This window comes from Dipodomys merriami, unplaced genomic scaffold (assembly GCF_024711535.1).
Source record: "Dipodomys merriami isolate MVZ:Mamm:240054 unplaced genomic scaffold, mDipMer1.0.p SCAF_2, whole genome shotgun sequence".
Lineage (NCBI taxonomy): Eukaryota > Metazoa > Chordata > Mammalia > Rodentia > Heteromyidae > Dipodomys > Dipodomys merriami.
In genome coordinates, this window is record NW_027203381.1 from 59,312,803 (window position 1) to 59,328,956 (window position 16,154).

Consider the following 16,154-nt stretch of genomic DNA (forward strand, 5'->3'; position numbering starts at 1 on the left):
TAAAAAATTTAAAAAAATAAAGAAACCAAGATAAAAATTCAAGTCAACCTGGGTCTAAAGGACCACAGGGGTCCTTACATGTAGTAGATCTTGGAGGAAGTGGAGTTTATGATTATTCTCAAGAATGAGTCAAAATCCCAATAGCAGAGTAAGGAGGAGCAGATGAGGTGACCCTAGGTGAAGCCCACCTTCAGTGAAGACAAAAGGATATGAGAAGGGAGTAGGAAGTTGGGAACAAATTGGAGAATACTAGAAGCCAGACAGAGGTTGGGGTTTTAGTATTGTAGATGGTAACACACCAACAGAGGTATTCAAGTGCACATCCAAGAACTTAACCTACAGATGTGCCCACAGGTAGGTAAAGATGTTCGCAGGTGTTTCATTGGCTTTGTTTTGATATTAAGTGGTTAGAAACAACCTAAATGCCTATCACTTGGGCATCAGATAGGTTAATTATAGTATTTCGCAAATGTAATACTAGAAATCCCCCTAAAAGAGAGGAAGTAGAGCTTGCCCTCAACTGGTAGAGCAATATCTTTGAGCTGAAAAAAGCCAAGAGAGAGCACAAGGCCCTGGGTTCAAGCCCCAATTCCAGCACAAAATAATTAAGTAAATAAGCAATTGCTAGAAAATGGCTAGGATTTAAGTAAAACAAGTTGCAGGGCTAACTGTATACTCTGTCTCATTTTCCAGAAAAAAAATGATACATTTTATCTTTTCAGGTTACTAAAGTAGGGCTGGACATAATAGTACATGTCTGTAATTCTAGCACATACAGGATGAGGCAGTGGATGGAGAGTTGAAGGCCAGCTTGGGCTATACAGTGAAACTTTTTCTTTAAAAAAAAGCCGAGAAATTTACAAATGAAAGTATTCAATGTCTTGAATTGCCATCAAAATAATAAGACAAGGGTTTGTGGATAGAGATAAAGCTAAAACAAGATTAGCTATGACCATGAGTTGGTTATTGTTGATGCTGAGTAATATTTCTTTTTTCTTCTGGTCAGATGTAGGGCTTGAAGTCTGGGCCCAAGCACTGACCCTGAACTCTTCTGCTCAAGGCTAACACTCTACCACTTTGAGCCACCACACCATTTCCATTTTCTGATAATTAATTGAAGAGTCTCAAAGATTTTCCTGCCCTGGCTGGCTTTGAACCATGATCCTAGATCTGAGACTCCTGATTACAGGCATGAGCCACTAGCACCTAGCTTGAGTAATAGATTTATGGAGGTGGATTATATAGTATTTTCTCTGTTTCTAAATGTTTAAAACTTTCCATTTAGGAAGTTGGGGTAAGCCAGGTGCCAGTGACCCGGGCCTGTAATTCTAGCTACTTAGGAGGCTCAGATCTGAGGATTGCAAGGAAAGTCTGTGAGACAGTGCCCAGACCTAGAGTTCCAGAGTTTAAGCCCCACAACCAACAACAACAAAATAAAGGGGCAGGGGAGGGGGGGGAGATGGGATGATTTCCAGCTGAACACACACCATGGAGTTTTTCTTAAAAATATTTTTATTATTTCTAGGTTGTTGTACAAAGGAGTTGCCATTCAACAAAGCAGTTTATGAATACAGTGCATCTTGATGAATGTTACCCCTTTCAACATTCTCATCCAATCCTCCCCTTCACTCACTTTTCTTAATATTTACGATATGTATTGAAGATTTTTGTCATTTAACAAAGAGTTTATATATACAACACATCTTGATCTGTGTCATCCTTCAATATCTTCACCCTCTTTGGCTACCCCTTCTCTTATTTTTCTCAATTCTTGTCTTTCTCCCTTCTTCTCTTCCCTTCCCCCTTGCAGCCCATTTTCTGGTACTTATTTGGTTGGGCTTTGAGTTAATCTTTCTGAAGATACCATTTGAGTTCTTCATAAAGTTAATTCACTTGTATCTACTTGCATACCACTCAGCATGTTTACTTATAGATTTATAGGCACATTCTAGCTACCACAAATAAGGGAAACCATGCAACCTGTGTTTCTCTGGATCTAGCTTATTCCACTAAATATAATATTTTCCACCTCTTTCCATTGCCTTACGAATGGTACACTATCATTCTTTCTGAGGGATTAAGTAGAATTCCATTGTATATATATACCATATTCTCTTGACCCATTCATCCACTGAATGGATGGATGGTGGATTTACTTGTTTGTTTGTGCTCCATTGGATAAATACCCAGAAGTGGAATTGCTGGGTCAGAGGTTAGTTCTGTGTTTAGTTTTTTGAGGTATCTCCATACTGCTTTCCAGAGCACACACCGTGTCAACTAGTACCTTCAACAATGTTCTTGTCCCCCTCTAGCAGGAAGAGTCTTTCATCGACATTCAGGACAACTGTTGATCTGCAAAGAAAACTTCTTCAGGGGCTTGGAATGTGGCCTAGTGGTAGAATGCTTGCCTAGCATGAATGAAGCCCTTGGGTTTGATTCCTTGGTACCACATAAACAGAAAAGGTTGGAAGTAGCATTGTGGCTAAAGTGGTAGAGTGCTAGCCTTGAGCAAATGATGCTCAAGGACAGTGCCCTGAGTTCAAGCCCTAGGACTGGCAAAAAAAAAAGTTGAAGAAAAAGAAGGAGGAGGAGGAGGAAGAGCCTTTTTCAGATTCCACAGTCAGAAAGTTGTTTTCTTTCCATGCCAGGACTCCCTGAGAAATGCCTGCACCCCTATTACATACACATCTCCCCATACAGCAGAGGGTGTTTCCATAAGTAAGACCATCTCATCTGTCTTTGCCTGGCCCCAATCTTTTCTTATAATTAGCTAAATGTTTATTAAGTTAGCGTATTAAGTCTAGGAAGAAAATGACAGTTTGACTTGGTTCATGTTGACTTTCAAAATCCACAAGATTTGGGGAGGAAAGAGAATAGATGAGAAACTAACATTACTGAGCCTGGCCTGGGTGAGCTCTGGAGCAAAGAATGGAGTAGGGAAGAAGGAAGCAAAGTTTCCATTGGCTGGGGAGGAGCCTGAAGGGAGATATAATGAGCATTATTAGGACGAGGCATGACAAAGCTTATGCCACCCCAGTGAAACAAGAATCATTCTCTCACATATCACTGAGTGGATGAACAGATGTTCAAAGTCCCTTGTACAAAGTCTACAGAAGTAAGCCTGTACCTGCCTCCTCCTGAGCTCATGCTCTTTCTGGTACCCTACACATTGCCACTCAGGTAAAAATATGGAGCTCAGACTGAACAGATTTGGAGGTTGTATCAGTCAATTTCCTGCTGCTGTAGCAAAATATCCTGACACAATCAACTTATAAATAGGAACAGCTGACAGACATGTGACTTTCTTTCTTTCCTTCTTTCTTTTTCTTTTTCTTTGTCTCTGTCTCTGTCTCTGTCTCTGTCTCTGTCTCTGTCTCTGTCTCTGTCTCTGTCTCTGTCTCTCTCTCTCTGTCTCTGTCTCTCTCTCTCTGTAAAATCTCTCTCTATATATAAAATAAGATTTGAACTCATATGAGGGATTTCTATTCCTGGGCTCAGAGTCTCTCTGGCTAAAATGGGTCTGTGCAGGAATAAGAGCAGGTATAGGGATCCAAGATTTTATGGTTTTAAGTTAGATTTTTTGGAACTGTCACACAAGTATATTGATTCTCAGTCAGAGAGGAGGTAACTTCCATTCCATTCTCCATAGACATTTGTTAAGCAGCTACTTTATGTCTGGCACTGGGCAGGGAAGACAGTTGCTGCTCTATGGGGTTTATGGTCTTGAAAGAATTATGACGCAGAAGTAATCAAGTGAGCCAGGAACCCCAGAGCCCATGCCAGTAATCCTACTCAGAAGGCTGAGACCTAAGGATCAAAGTTCAAAGTAAGCCTGGTACAAAAGTCCATGAGATGCTTATCTCCAGTTGGCCAACAAAAAGCTGACGTAGAGGTGTGGCTCAAGTAGTAGAGCAACAGCCTCAAACAAAAACAAAAGCCTAAAGAACAGTGCCCAGGCCCTGAGTTCAAGCCTTAATAACAGCACAAATAAAAAATGGTAGCAAGGGGGATGGAGGAGAGTGGTAGAGGCGATGAAATTGATCAGGATACCTTGTTTGCCAGGGTGCAGATGTCATAATGAAGCCTACTCCCCTTATTCAACTAATGTACACTAATCATATAATAAAATACGAAGGGCAATTGAGGCCTTTCATGCTATTCTCTATCCAGAACTGCTGAGGAAAAGTGCAAGACTCATTGGATGTATGCATGGCCCAGCAAACTGGCTGAGCCTCACTTCATTCAGAGCTGAGCCTCCCTCCATAAGTAGAACAGACAGTAATGGATCCAGATGCAATACGGAAAACGTGTGCCACACACAGACACTTCTACTATTTATGAAATAGAAGGTGTATCTCTACAATAAGGATGCTTTTCACAGAAAGTAGGGAGGAAGAAGTCATTTGGAAGATGAGGGAAACTACTAGTGGCCATAAGCAATTCCAGATGCTCTCTGGGGTGTCCCCAGCTGTGGGATGCATCGGGCCTCTAGGATTGCGCACCCTTGGTTCTGTTGTCTCTGGCCTTGGCTTCTCTGTCATTTCAGATTTAGGGAAGCCTAAGATGTGCCATGTAGAGACTGCCGCACTCCCGGAGTTCCAGTGCTCACACTCAAGCTACAGCAACGTTGCAAAAGGTGAACATTAGTCCCCTCAATCAGGTGTGATGATGTAGAGTTGATGTTTTTCCATTTTGTATTTATGCGGTGTTTCAGTCTTCTTCGATAATCATGGATTATACTAGTAGTAAGGAAGAGTACACATAGCTGAAGGATTGCTTAAAATGAGATTTGCCTGGGGCCGGGGCTGAAGCTCCTTGTTACAGCACTGGAGTAGTGGGCTCAAGGTCCTGGTTCCATCTGCAGAGAGGTCCTCCCCCTCTCCCCCAGGGAAAAGCAAGCACTTGCCTCTCCTGCATCTTGCTCCATCCCCAGTGCCTGTGTTCTCCCCCAGCACTGCTCTAGGGGCTGTCAGGCCCCTCCAGCAATCTGCACCCCTTCACAGAGAAGGCAAAAACCAGGGGTGTGGCTCTTTTAGGACCTTGGAGCAAATAGTCTAGGAGAGAAGTTGGTGTTCATGAAAAGAGGCTGCCATTCTATCACAATAAATAAAAAGCACATTCACATCCATCACACACCTTACAGATGTGGACCCATGGGATTTCAAAGGACTTGCCTCCAAACCTACACAGTAGCCTCATGAGGTCAGTTTCTCCCTCTCTGCCAGTCAGCTGGGACAGTAGGGAATCTGACAAAGAAAAATGTACAGTCCATGATGTCTCCAGCTCATCATCCTTCCCTTTAACATGCCTGTCCCCACTTCTGAGGGACAGAGATGCCCCTCATGATGGGCAGCAGATTTGGCAGATCTGAACAAACCAACAGGGCCCCGGGATGCAGCCAGACAAAGCTCTGGGCTGTCTGAGCCAGGTTATTTCTGTCTTGCCCTAGTTAGGAGCTCCCTCCCCAGGATCATTCCAGAACCACAGGTCGGTTGACATTTTGCAACGTGACATTAGTAGGACACGGCTGAAAATAACCTCAGGTTTCTCTGTACTTTTTGAGCCTTGCAGAAGAGGCCGTGTGAAGCTTTTAGAGGCTGGAGATGCTGTTTGCTTGACATTGCCGCTGCCTCTGAATGCTGCCAGTGGCTACATCTGCAGCTTTGGGCACAGAATAGGTTGGAAGACTGTCTCAACATTTTCAATCAGGACAAGATCATACCGACACAACTGGGCCCTGCAAAAGTAAGACCCAATGTCCTTGTCAATAAAATAACAGAAGTACTTCCTTCTAATCAAGGACGTTGGGTTATATACACAATTATATGTAGTTATTTCTAATGGAATCGGGAAACATTGATGGTAATACATCAGCAAGAAGACAACATCTGTAAAATCTATTCATCATACAAGTTCAACTGGGCTAAAAAGCATTTAGAGAAGCAAAAATACAGTTGCCTTTTTGTCTCTATGTCTGTCTCTCTCTCCTTCTCCCTCCCTCCCCGCAGTACTGAGGCCTGAATTCAGGCCTTAACTGGATTCCTCTCACCCCAAGGCTGTTGCTCTACCAATTGAGTCACACCCCCATTTCTGATTTTTCTGCCCACACAGGTTTCAGATGCAGTCCTCAGATCTTAGCCTTCTGTGTGGCTAGCACTACAAGCAAAGCCACTTGTGCCTAGCAGTGGTTATGTCTGAATAATGGTATTTTTCTGCTTCCTAAATCTGTACTTTTTAAAATAAAGTAAACATGTATTCCTTGAAAAGCTAGGAAGAAAAGGTTTGAAGTGTTGTGATATAATCACTCTTCTCTGAGAAGAAATATGTATTAAATATTTTATAATCACTAAACCTTCAAGACAAAGAAATCCATAAACATAAAGTATCTGCTCCTGTCATTTCCTGTCTTGTCCCACAAATTAAATGCCAGGGTTAAGTGGTGGAATGGTATTTGTCAAAAACACATGCAGCTGGCCAGTGAATGACTTTCTGAGAATAAATTGTTTACTTCTAAATACTTCAGCATGAATTTTCTTACTCAGTGCAGGTAGCAACTTTATATTATCCCCATAATGCTTGTATATTGTCAACAAGAAGAAAATTCAATTTTGTTGACACTTTTAAAAAATATATTAGGCTTTGTTGTGGCAGTTTGCCAAGTGGCAGGGAGCTTTCTTTTCTACAACAAAGTATCACCTTGCAAGTAGCATGGGTGGGTCTGGGAGGCTGTCTTACTCTAAATCCCCTTAGATTTGGGGCTATTTGAGCACATCATTTTCTTTTCTTTTCTTTTTCTTTTTCTTTTTTTTTGGTCCGGTCATGGGGCCTGAACTCTGGGCCTGGGCACTGTCCCTCAGCTCTTCAGCTCAAGGCTAGCACTCTACCACTTGAGCCACAGTGCCACTTCTGGCTTTTTTCTTTTTGCTTATGTGGTGCTAAGGAATCGAACCCAGGGCCTCATGCATGCAAAGCAAGCACTCTACCACTGAGCCACCTTCCCAGCCCTGAGCACATCATTTTCTAGAATTACTGGCCAGTTAATTGTTTTTACTTGTTTTATTTGCTTTAGTTTTCTTGAGGGAGAGTCTGGTTGCATAGTTCTTGCTAATTTCAAATTCAGAATCTTCTGTTTCAGCCTCACTCATGCTAGGATTACAGAAGTACAACACCAAGCCCTAACCAGCCTATTTGTTTTTATCAAGCCTGCTTTTTTGGAAAGCCTATTACTTTCATCACTATGAATAATGGAATCCCCACAAAAATGTCATAGCAGCCAGGCCTGGTGGCTCATGCCTGTAATCCTAGCTACTCAGAAGGCTGAGATCTGAGATCAAGGTTCGAAGCTAGCCCAGACAGAAAAGCTTGTGAGACTTTTATCACCTAATAACCAAGGTGGGGGGAAGAAGGGAAGACAGAAGTAACAATGTGGCTCACATGGTAGAGCACCAGCCTTGAGAGGGCCCCTGAGATCAAGTCCAAGTACCTGGACCAAACCAAAGAAAAAAACAGACCAAGTGGACTGGTTAGTATTCAATAACATCATTGGAAAACAAGGGTCTGGGCTGGGTTTGGTAGTGCATGCCTGTAATACCAGCACTTGGGAAACCAAGGTAAAAGGTTTGAGAGTTTGAGACAATCCTGGGCTACATTAGGAGATTCTAGGTCTAAAAAGGAGGAGAAGGAAGGTGGAGGAAAAGGAGGAGGAGGAGGAGGAAGAGGAGGAGGAGGAGGAGGAGGAGGAAGAGGAGGAGGAAGAGGAGGAGGAGGAGGAGGAGGAGGAGGAGGAGGAGGAGGAGGAGGAGGAGGAGGAGGAGGAGGAAAGAGGAAGAAAAGAGGAAGAGAGAAAGGAAAGAAGGAAGGGAGGAAGGGACGGAGGGAGGCAGGGAGGGAGAAGGAGAGGAAGGAAATGAGAGAATATGAGGGAGAAGAAAGTTTGTCAAACCCTGCCTTCAGCTCACCTCTCTGGATGGACAAGGGACCTGAGTTTCATCCGGAGGATCCTGAGCTTGTACTTTGGGCCTATCACAGACCCTGTAGAAAACACCAAAGACACAGCTGCCACTTTATCCAGATCTTGATTAAATCTTGCCAGCAGACTCACTTGCTGATATTTCTGAAATGTAGCTGGTTCACTGGAAAGAGGAGGGAAAAAAGAAAACATTTAAAATTGGGTACTTAAGCTGAGTGCCAGTGACTGATGCCTGCAATCCTAGCTACTAAGGAGGCTGAAGCCTGGAGGATTGAGGTTCAAAGTCAGCCTGAGAAGAAAAATTGGAGAGACTGTCTCCAATTAAGCAGTAAAAACCACTAGTACCTGGCTCAGTACCATTTTATGCTGATTGTCATTTATCTAATGAAGAAGTGTCTTAAAATGGAGCTTTTCAGTGCCAGGAACCAGTGATCTATGCCTGTAATCCTATCTACTCAGGAGGCTGAGATCTGACGATCATTGTTCAAAGCCAGCCCAGGCAGGAAAGTATGAGACTCTTATCTCCAATGAATAACAAAAAGCCAGAAAGAGAGCTGCAGATCAAGTGGTAGAGTGCTAGCCATGAGGGGGAAAAAAATGGAGTAAGAAGGTAAGGTCCCAAGTTCAAACCCCAGCACCAGCAAAAGAAAAAAGGAAAATAAAAAGAAAAGAACTATTCTTTTGTATACATATTTTCTTTTTTGCAGGATGCTTTTACACCCTTCAAATTATTGGTTAACAGGCATCCACCTGACCACCATACTAGCTGTCTTCTGGACCAAAGTGAACTTATTTCCAAAGACTACCTAAATAAAGTTACTGACCCCTAGATGGATTGGAGAAGTATATTTCTGCAGCTGGCCTACCACGTATCAGATGGAGTCCTTATCTCTGGATGTGTCTCCCTGAATCCTGAAAGATTCAGTAAGGTGAGTGCCATTTTCCTATTTGATTTACAGACAGGACAATCCAATTGGGGATTTTACAGGTTACAGGGAAAGTCAGAAGACAGACAATAATCTTGCCTGTGACTCCATCTAGTCTCATAGTGTGGAAATGAGAGCAGGAAAAAAACCTGGTTAGGCAATCAGGGCAAAGGCTTCTCCATAGAGACTCTGTATCCCTCACCATGGCCTTGTACAGTCTTGTGTTCAAGCCCCTAGATATCACATCACTGTGGCCTTGAGCAATCACACATTCAGGCCCTTGGGTATCAGGTCATAGCCCTGAACCCTGGAAGACTTGCACATATTAGTAACAGGGCTGATTGGATTCCAGAGATGAGGCCTAAATGGGCAGTCAAAGAGGATAAAGGATGCACCAAGAGCAGCCTCTGATTGGGTCTGGGGACTGATATGGCTCTCAGGCTATCCAATGAAATCTTGGGGGTCACTGGAGACACCTTATTAACCCCTGTATAATGGCACAAACAATGCCTCCTCTTTGGGCCCCTCTTGTCTAGTGGGAGTTCTGTTTGTCTGTGGACTCATTCTTCAAGATCATAGAAAGAACTCAATCCAGGTGTTATAGTTTTCCAGTATCAGGAAGACTAGATAAACTCAGGAAACATGTTCTAATATATCTCCCCTTGATATGTTAAAGTTTATCTTTGAAACAGAAAAGCAATCAAAATTTCACAAAGAAAAAGAACAACTATTTCCTTTGCCAGAGGATCTCTGGGTGGTGGTGATTTTGTCAAAAGCATGGCTAAAAATATAGGATCTCTTTAGGTTTTTTGGGGGAAGGAGGGTCGGTTGTTGATTTTTATTGTTGTTGGTCATGGGGCTTGAACTCTGGACCTGAGCACTGTCCCTGTGCTCTTCAGCTCAAAGCAAGCGCTCTACCATTTGAGCCACAGCACTACTTTCAGTTCTCTAAGTGGTTTATTGGAGATAAGAGTCTTACAGACTTTTCCTGCCTTGGCTGGCTTTGAACCATGATCCACAGATCTCAGCCTCCTGAGTAACTAGGATTACAGGCATGAGCCACCAGCGCCTGGCAGGATCTCTTTAGTTATGTTTTAAATTTTTTAGTAGATTTTAATTAAAACAAAGAAAATCTTTTAACTTTCTCAGAACTTTTTTAGATATTTCTTTGTATTGTTGAGATGATTTTATACTTGATATAATTTGATAATCTATATTTTTCACTCAGTGTAAATTCTTAGTATGCCTCAAAAGAACTTCAATACATGAATAATATTCCATTAATTTTAATATTTAACCATTTCCCCATTGTTGGGTTTTTAGTATGTTTCCCATCTATGTTGTAAATATATTTCCTGAGTGTCAAAACTATATATACATATACATATATACTCATATGTGTATGTGTTATGTGTTTGTACATATAGTATGAGCTCATGAAAGAATAGAAATGTAACTGTGGGTAAGTGAAGGAAGGGGTGACCTTGTCCAAAATGAACTGTACTGATTACCTGACTTTTGGCATGGAAACAACTCTGTACAATAAAATATAACAATATGAAATAACTATATTAAATAACTATAAAAGTATATTTTAAAAAAGAATAGAGATGTGCATGTGTGTGTCATCTTAGAGCCTTTTTCCTTTGGAAATGATACAGGTTGTAGATGGAACAAGTCCTTGTCTTTTATGTTGAATATCCCATTATGGTTTTAAATTAATTTTTTTTGTCCATCATGGGGCTTGAACTTTGGGCCTAGGCACTGACCCTCCACTCTTCAGATCAAAGCTAGAGCTCTACCACTTGAGCCACAGCGCCACTTCTGGCTTTTTCTGCTTATGTGGTGCTGAGGAATTGAAAATAGAGCTTCATGCATACAAGGCAAGCCTTCTACCACTGAGCCACCTTCCCAGCCCTTAAATTAATATTTTTTTAATCAACAGTAGTTTTCATGTTTTAGATGGGAAATGTCCCTAAGAGTTCTTTCACCAAAGGCTGGATCCTAAAGCAGTCAGTGTTCTGAGCTGATTGGGTCACGAGGACTCTATCTTCCTCAATGGGTTAATTCTTGTCCCAAGACAACTTTCTCAGATTCTGTTCCCCCCCCCCCACTTCTCTCCCTTCCCTCCCTCCTTTTCTCTCCCTCTCTCTCCCTCCCTCCCTCCCTCTCTATACCTCTTCTCCCCCCCCCAACCCCCTCCATGAAGTGATCAGCTCTGCCATGCCCTTCCATCATGATAAGCTGCCTGACTTAGGCTCAAAGGGGCCAAATAACCATGGACTGCAACTCTGAAACCTTGAGTCAAAATAAATCTTTTTTTCCTTAATGTTGGCTTTCTTAGATATTTTGTTATAGATATATATTCAACATGGATAATTAAATCAGCGTTTTCCTATATAGTTTAAGCTTTACAGTAGCAAGACTGATTTTTTTTAATTAAATGTTTAATTCACCAGGTGCTGGTGGCTCACTCCTAGCTACTCAGGAGGCTGAGATCTGAGGATTGAGGTTGAAAGCCAGCCCAAGCAGAAAAATCCCCATGAGACCCCTTTTTTTAAGGGGTGGGGAGGGTCTGGTCGTGGGGCCTGAACTCTGGGCCTGGGCGCTGTCCCTCAGCTCTTCAGCTCAAGGCTAGCACTTTACCACTTGAGCCACAGCACCACTTCCAGCTTTTTTTTTTCCTGCTTATGTGGTGCTGAGGAATCGAACCCAGGGCCTCATGCGTGCAAGGCAAGTGCTCTATCACTGAGCCACCTTCCCAGCCCCGCCCATGAGACTCTTATCTCCAATTAACCACTCAAAAACTGGATGTGATGATGTGGCTCAAGTGATAGAGCACTAGCTTTGGGCACAAAGAGGCTCTGGAACAGTGCTCAGGCCCTGAATTTAAGTACCACAGCTGACAATAAATAAATGTTTAATCTGAGAAAGAAAGAAGGAAAGGAAGAAAAACAGCATAGTAGGGAAGAAGGGAAAGAGGAAGGAGGGAAGAAAGGAAAGAAAGCCATTGTACCAATTACATTTGTAGAGAGCCTGAGAGATCAAAAGCCAAAGGAAACAACTAAGCAGTATATTCCACGGTGAATTTTGTAAAACAGGGAAAAGTATCATCTCATAAATAAGTTGCCACATCTGACATTTAATTTTTCCAAATATAAAAGGTAACTTAAGGACTGCAAGCTGGTAACAACTCAACTTACTGGTTGATTTTGGATTCTGTGGTGTTTCCATCTTGGTCTGTCAGTTTGATTGTAATGGACCCCCTTCTTATGTTCTTGTTCCAGGATAAAATGTCCACAAAATAATGATAAACTGCAAAACAGGGAGAGAATATATAGGAGAGAGAGATCCTTAAGCTGATCCCCTGGAGGCCTGGTTCCCAAAAGGCAGCGTTTTCTAATAATTCAGTGTCCTTTTCTCTTCTTGGGAGTTTCTCTTAAAAGCTCCAGGGCAAATGTTTGTTTGTTTGTTTGTTTGTTTTCCCCTACCATTCCTTTCTCATTTCTTTGACAAAGAAGGCAAGAGTGTCAGTAGTGTTTAATGGGATCAGTCATCATGTTCAAACATCCCAAGTTCCCATCTTTTGGCCTGAGTCTCATGGTCTAACGCTATTGTGATTGGCCTACTTCAATTCCTTCCCACAACCAAGTAGCCACTTTGAGGCACTTCACAGCTCAAAAGGACATTCACAACTTGTGCCATCTCCACTAGCCTACCTGTCCTCCCTCATCTCTTTTCCAGGCCTGTTAAGCTCTAGTCTCTGACCCAGGCCTTCCCTGATGGACACCTTTCTTGGGCCCCTTTGTAAATCCATCATGCAGTTTTCAGCTTAATATCATTTTTTTCAGGAGACCTTTTCTGGCACTCAGACTAATCATCAGATCTCCTTTCCTGGAATCTCTGTCATGCTCCAGACTTCCTCTATTACGAAATGAAAAACAAAAACAATGGGTGTATCTAAGTATCACCTGAGTAGTAGCTGGTAAGTTTTTATAGATAAAACTAAAATATCTAGGCGCCAATGGCTCATACCTGTAATCCTAGCTACTCAGTAGCCTGAGATCTTAGAATCTTGGTTCAAAGCCAGCCCAGGTAGGAAAGTCCATGAGACTCCTACCTCCAAGAAACCACCAGAAAACAGGAAGTGGATCTGTGGATCAAATGGTAGAGCGCTAGCCTTGAGCTGAAGAGCTGAGGGTCAGTGCCCAGGCCCAGAGTTCAAGCCCCTTAACCGATAAAAAACACACAAAAAAAACCCAAAACTAAAATATACTACAACAAGGATGGTTATCCCTCTTGCTGGGCTGGAACAACCAGCCAAGCAAACAAGCTGAGAAAGCACACTGAGCAAGCTCAAGGCCCTGAATTCAAACCCCAAAGCTATCAAAATAAATGAAATAAAATAGAAAGTATTAAATTAATTAATTAAAATAATATAATAAAAAGGAAAAATGGTTGTTCCCAAGAAAAATGAAAAGGAATATAAGATAGTAAGGAAGGACACACATCTGCCCAGATTAAATCTAATAGTATCCCAGAGCATTTAACCATCCCCTCATTAGCTCCCATCTGGATTTCTCAACCTCTTTGTATCTTTATGTCATCATGGTTCTTGGACAGCTAGAACTGACCCATAAATGACCCCTGAATTTTCCCAGGCCCAATTTCACGTCTCTTGAGGAAGGAAGCAATTTTCTGAAAGATGTAAGTGATTATAATGGTTATCCAGAGATATTAAACCCTGGTTGATTGATATTTTTGTCCTAATACCTTGAAAGAGAGGCATTATTATTTCCATTTTACCAATCAGGACTTTAAGACTCAAATGACTTGAGGTCACACAATTATTATGTGACAGGATTTGTTGTAGGCCCCTCTAGTTCCAAACGTCAAGCTTTATCATGGCCTTCTGAGATGCACACATCCTTAAAATGAAAATGTTGGGCAGAAAGGACCACCAACATGCACAACTCACTGCAGAACGGCTCCTTCTCAGCGGTGTCAAAGAAGGCCATAGTCATTGGAGGATCTTTCTCCCTCAAGTAGTCTTTCCAGTTATCAGCATAATAGCCTATAAGGCAAATTGGAAGAGAATAACACATAAGTGTTATAGACCATGATACACAATTTGTCCTATGAAAGTGAGAATGTTTGTGACTTGAACTAAGCTTCACAATACTGTGTAATTTGGGAAATTATGTAACCACTTAATCACAATAAAAAAATTGAAAAAAAATAATAAGAGTTTTTAGTGAAAATTCCAAAGAAAAAAGAAGAGAATAACATTAAGTTATGCAAGGGCTGGGAATGCGGCTTAGTGATGGAGTGCTTGCCTGTCATGCATGAAGCCCTGGGTTCGATTCCTCAGTTCCACACAAACAGAAAAAGCCAGAAGTGGCACTGTGGCTCAAGTGGTAGAGCACTAGCCTTGAGCATAGAGAGGCTCAAGGACAGAGCCCAGGCCCTGAGTTCAAGGCCCAGGACCAGGAAAAAAAATACAAGTGTACAAAAATGTATCAACAATTACAGTAGATTCAGGGAAGAACGCAAACAGCCATAATTCCTTAGAAAGGCTAAACCAAAGTTCAACAAAATAAACTGGGTAGAGTGAGGTTAAGGGGAGGGAAGTAGACAAATGAAAAGAAGGTGGAGGGGAGGATTCAGTAAAAAACAAAAAACTTAATGTATATCCTACAAGATTAGGAAAAGTGAGGGAAGGGATGGTTGGGAGGGATGAGTGAGAATGCTGAGAAGAATGACATTGGTCAAGATGTGTGGTTTTCATCAACTGCTTTGTTGAATGGCAACTCATTTGTACTTTGAGTGCTGGAATGGCAGGTGTGTGCCACCAGGTCTGGTTCTGATACTTTTTATAATTAGGAGACTAGAGCTGATTAGATAACAACAAATTGATTAGACAAAACTGATTAGCCAGGTATGGTGGTGCACCTCTATAATCTCAACATATCTGAGGCAGGAGGTTCATAAGCTCCAGGGTTATGATGTAACAAGACCCTGTCTCACAAAAACAATTTTCTTAATAAAATAAAGCCAAGTTTCTATAGACAAATACAATGTTTGGGTCTACTTTCAGATGGTCAAAAGGTTCTTTGTTCCCCAAAGGGATAAACTGCGTATTGGACTTACCCAGCAGGGGACAGGACACCTTTTGTGGTGTGCCACAGCTGACGCACTTGCCATTCCTGTAATTCCTGTAGGAGTCACAAGGGTAGGCGGTGATGGCACAGCTCTTTTTCAGTGAGGCAAGGTACAGGTACACAGACCTCTGGTGGTCACACTTGAAATACTGAACGCCTTGGTTGTAAAGGGAATGGTAATAGTAGAGCAAGTAGAGCATTTAAATAGTACTGCCCTCTCTCTCTCTCTCTCTCTCTCTCTCTCTCTCTCTCTCTCTCTCACACACACACACACACACACACACACACATATACAATGTATCCTGTCTCCTGCATATCAGGCACTGTGTACTTGATTCCATTTCATCCTTGTGAAACCCCACACAGCTAGATGCCCTTAAATATGATTTAATCCTTCCCTTGCCACTTAACAGTTTGAATCCTTATCTATGGGGTCTCTCTTCTTTCTTTCCTTCTTTCCTCCTTCCTTTCTTTCCTCTCTCCCTTGTCTCTCTCCCTCCTTCCCTCCCTCCCTCTTTTCTTTCTTTCATATTTAAGGGCATAATGGAAATAAAACTAAATATATATATATTTTGGGGGGAACTCGTGGGGCCTGAACTCTGGGCCTGGGTGCTGTCCCTCAGCTCTTCAGCTCAAGGCTAGTGCTCTACCACTTGAGCCACAGTGCACTTCCAGCTTTTTCTGTTTATGTGGTGCTGAAGAATTGAACCCTCATGCATGCAAGGCAAGCACTCTACCCCGGAGCCACCTTCCCAGCCCCAAAACCAAATATATTTTAAAGACCACCAGACTAGAGGTGTAGCTCAATGGCCGAGCACTTGCTTAGTATGCACAAGGCCCTGGATTTCTTTCCCAACACCACTAGAAAGAAAAACAAAAACAAAAATTGAAAGAAAAAATACCTCAATTTGCTTATTTAGCACTAGAGGTGTCTTTCACTGACATCTAAAGTTTACGCCACAGATTCACTGCATCATAATCATGTTTGATAAACTGAGTTCAGAGCCACTGTCAAGCATTTCTAGCTCCAAGTAGGCTCTGAAATCAGGATTTCAACAAACACTGTGTCTTGTGCAATCCCCAACCATTCAAAAGTCT

General features: G+C 42.1%; 1 protein-coding gene across 6 annotated transcripts in view; it reads right to left on the reverse strand.

Moving 5' to 3' along the window:
- Positions 1-2,468: 2,468 nt before the first annotated feature.
- Liph (lipase H) overlaps positions 2,469-16,154 on the reverse strand; it is a 56,131-nt gene continuing 42,445 nt past the window's right edge. For all 6 annotated transcript variants that reach the window (XM_070029764.1, XM_070029759.1, XM_070029762.1 and 3 more), the window contains 5 exons: positions 15,046-15,213; positions 13,874-13,969; positions 12,099-12,210; positions 7,959-8,132; positions 2,469-5,737 (listed from right to left, as the gene is read on the reverse strand). In XM_070029764.1, coding sequence (XP_069885865.1) covers positions 5,650-5,737; positions 7,959-8,132; positions 12,099-12,210; positions 13,874-13,969; positions 15,046-15,213 — 638 coding nt within the window. In that variant the 3' untranslated portion in view covers positions 2,469-5,649. The remainder of the gene's footprint in view (positions 5,738-7,958; positions 8,133-12,098; positions 12,211-13,873; positions 13,970-15,045; positions 15,214-16,154) is intronic.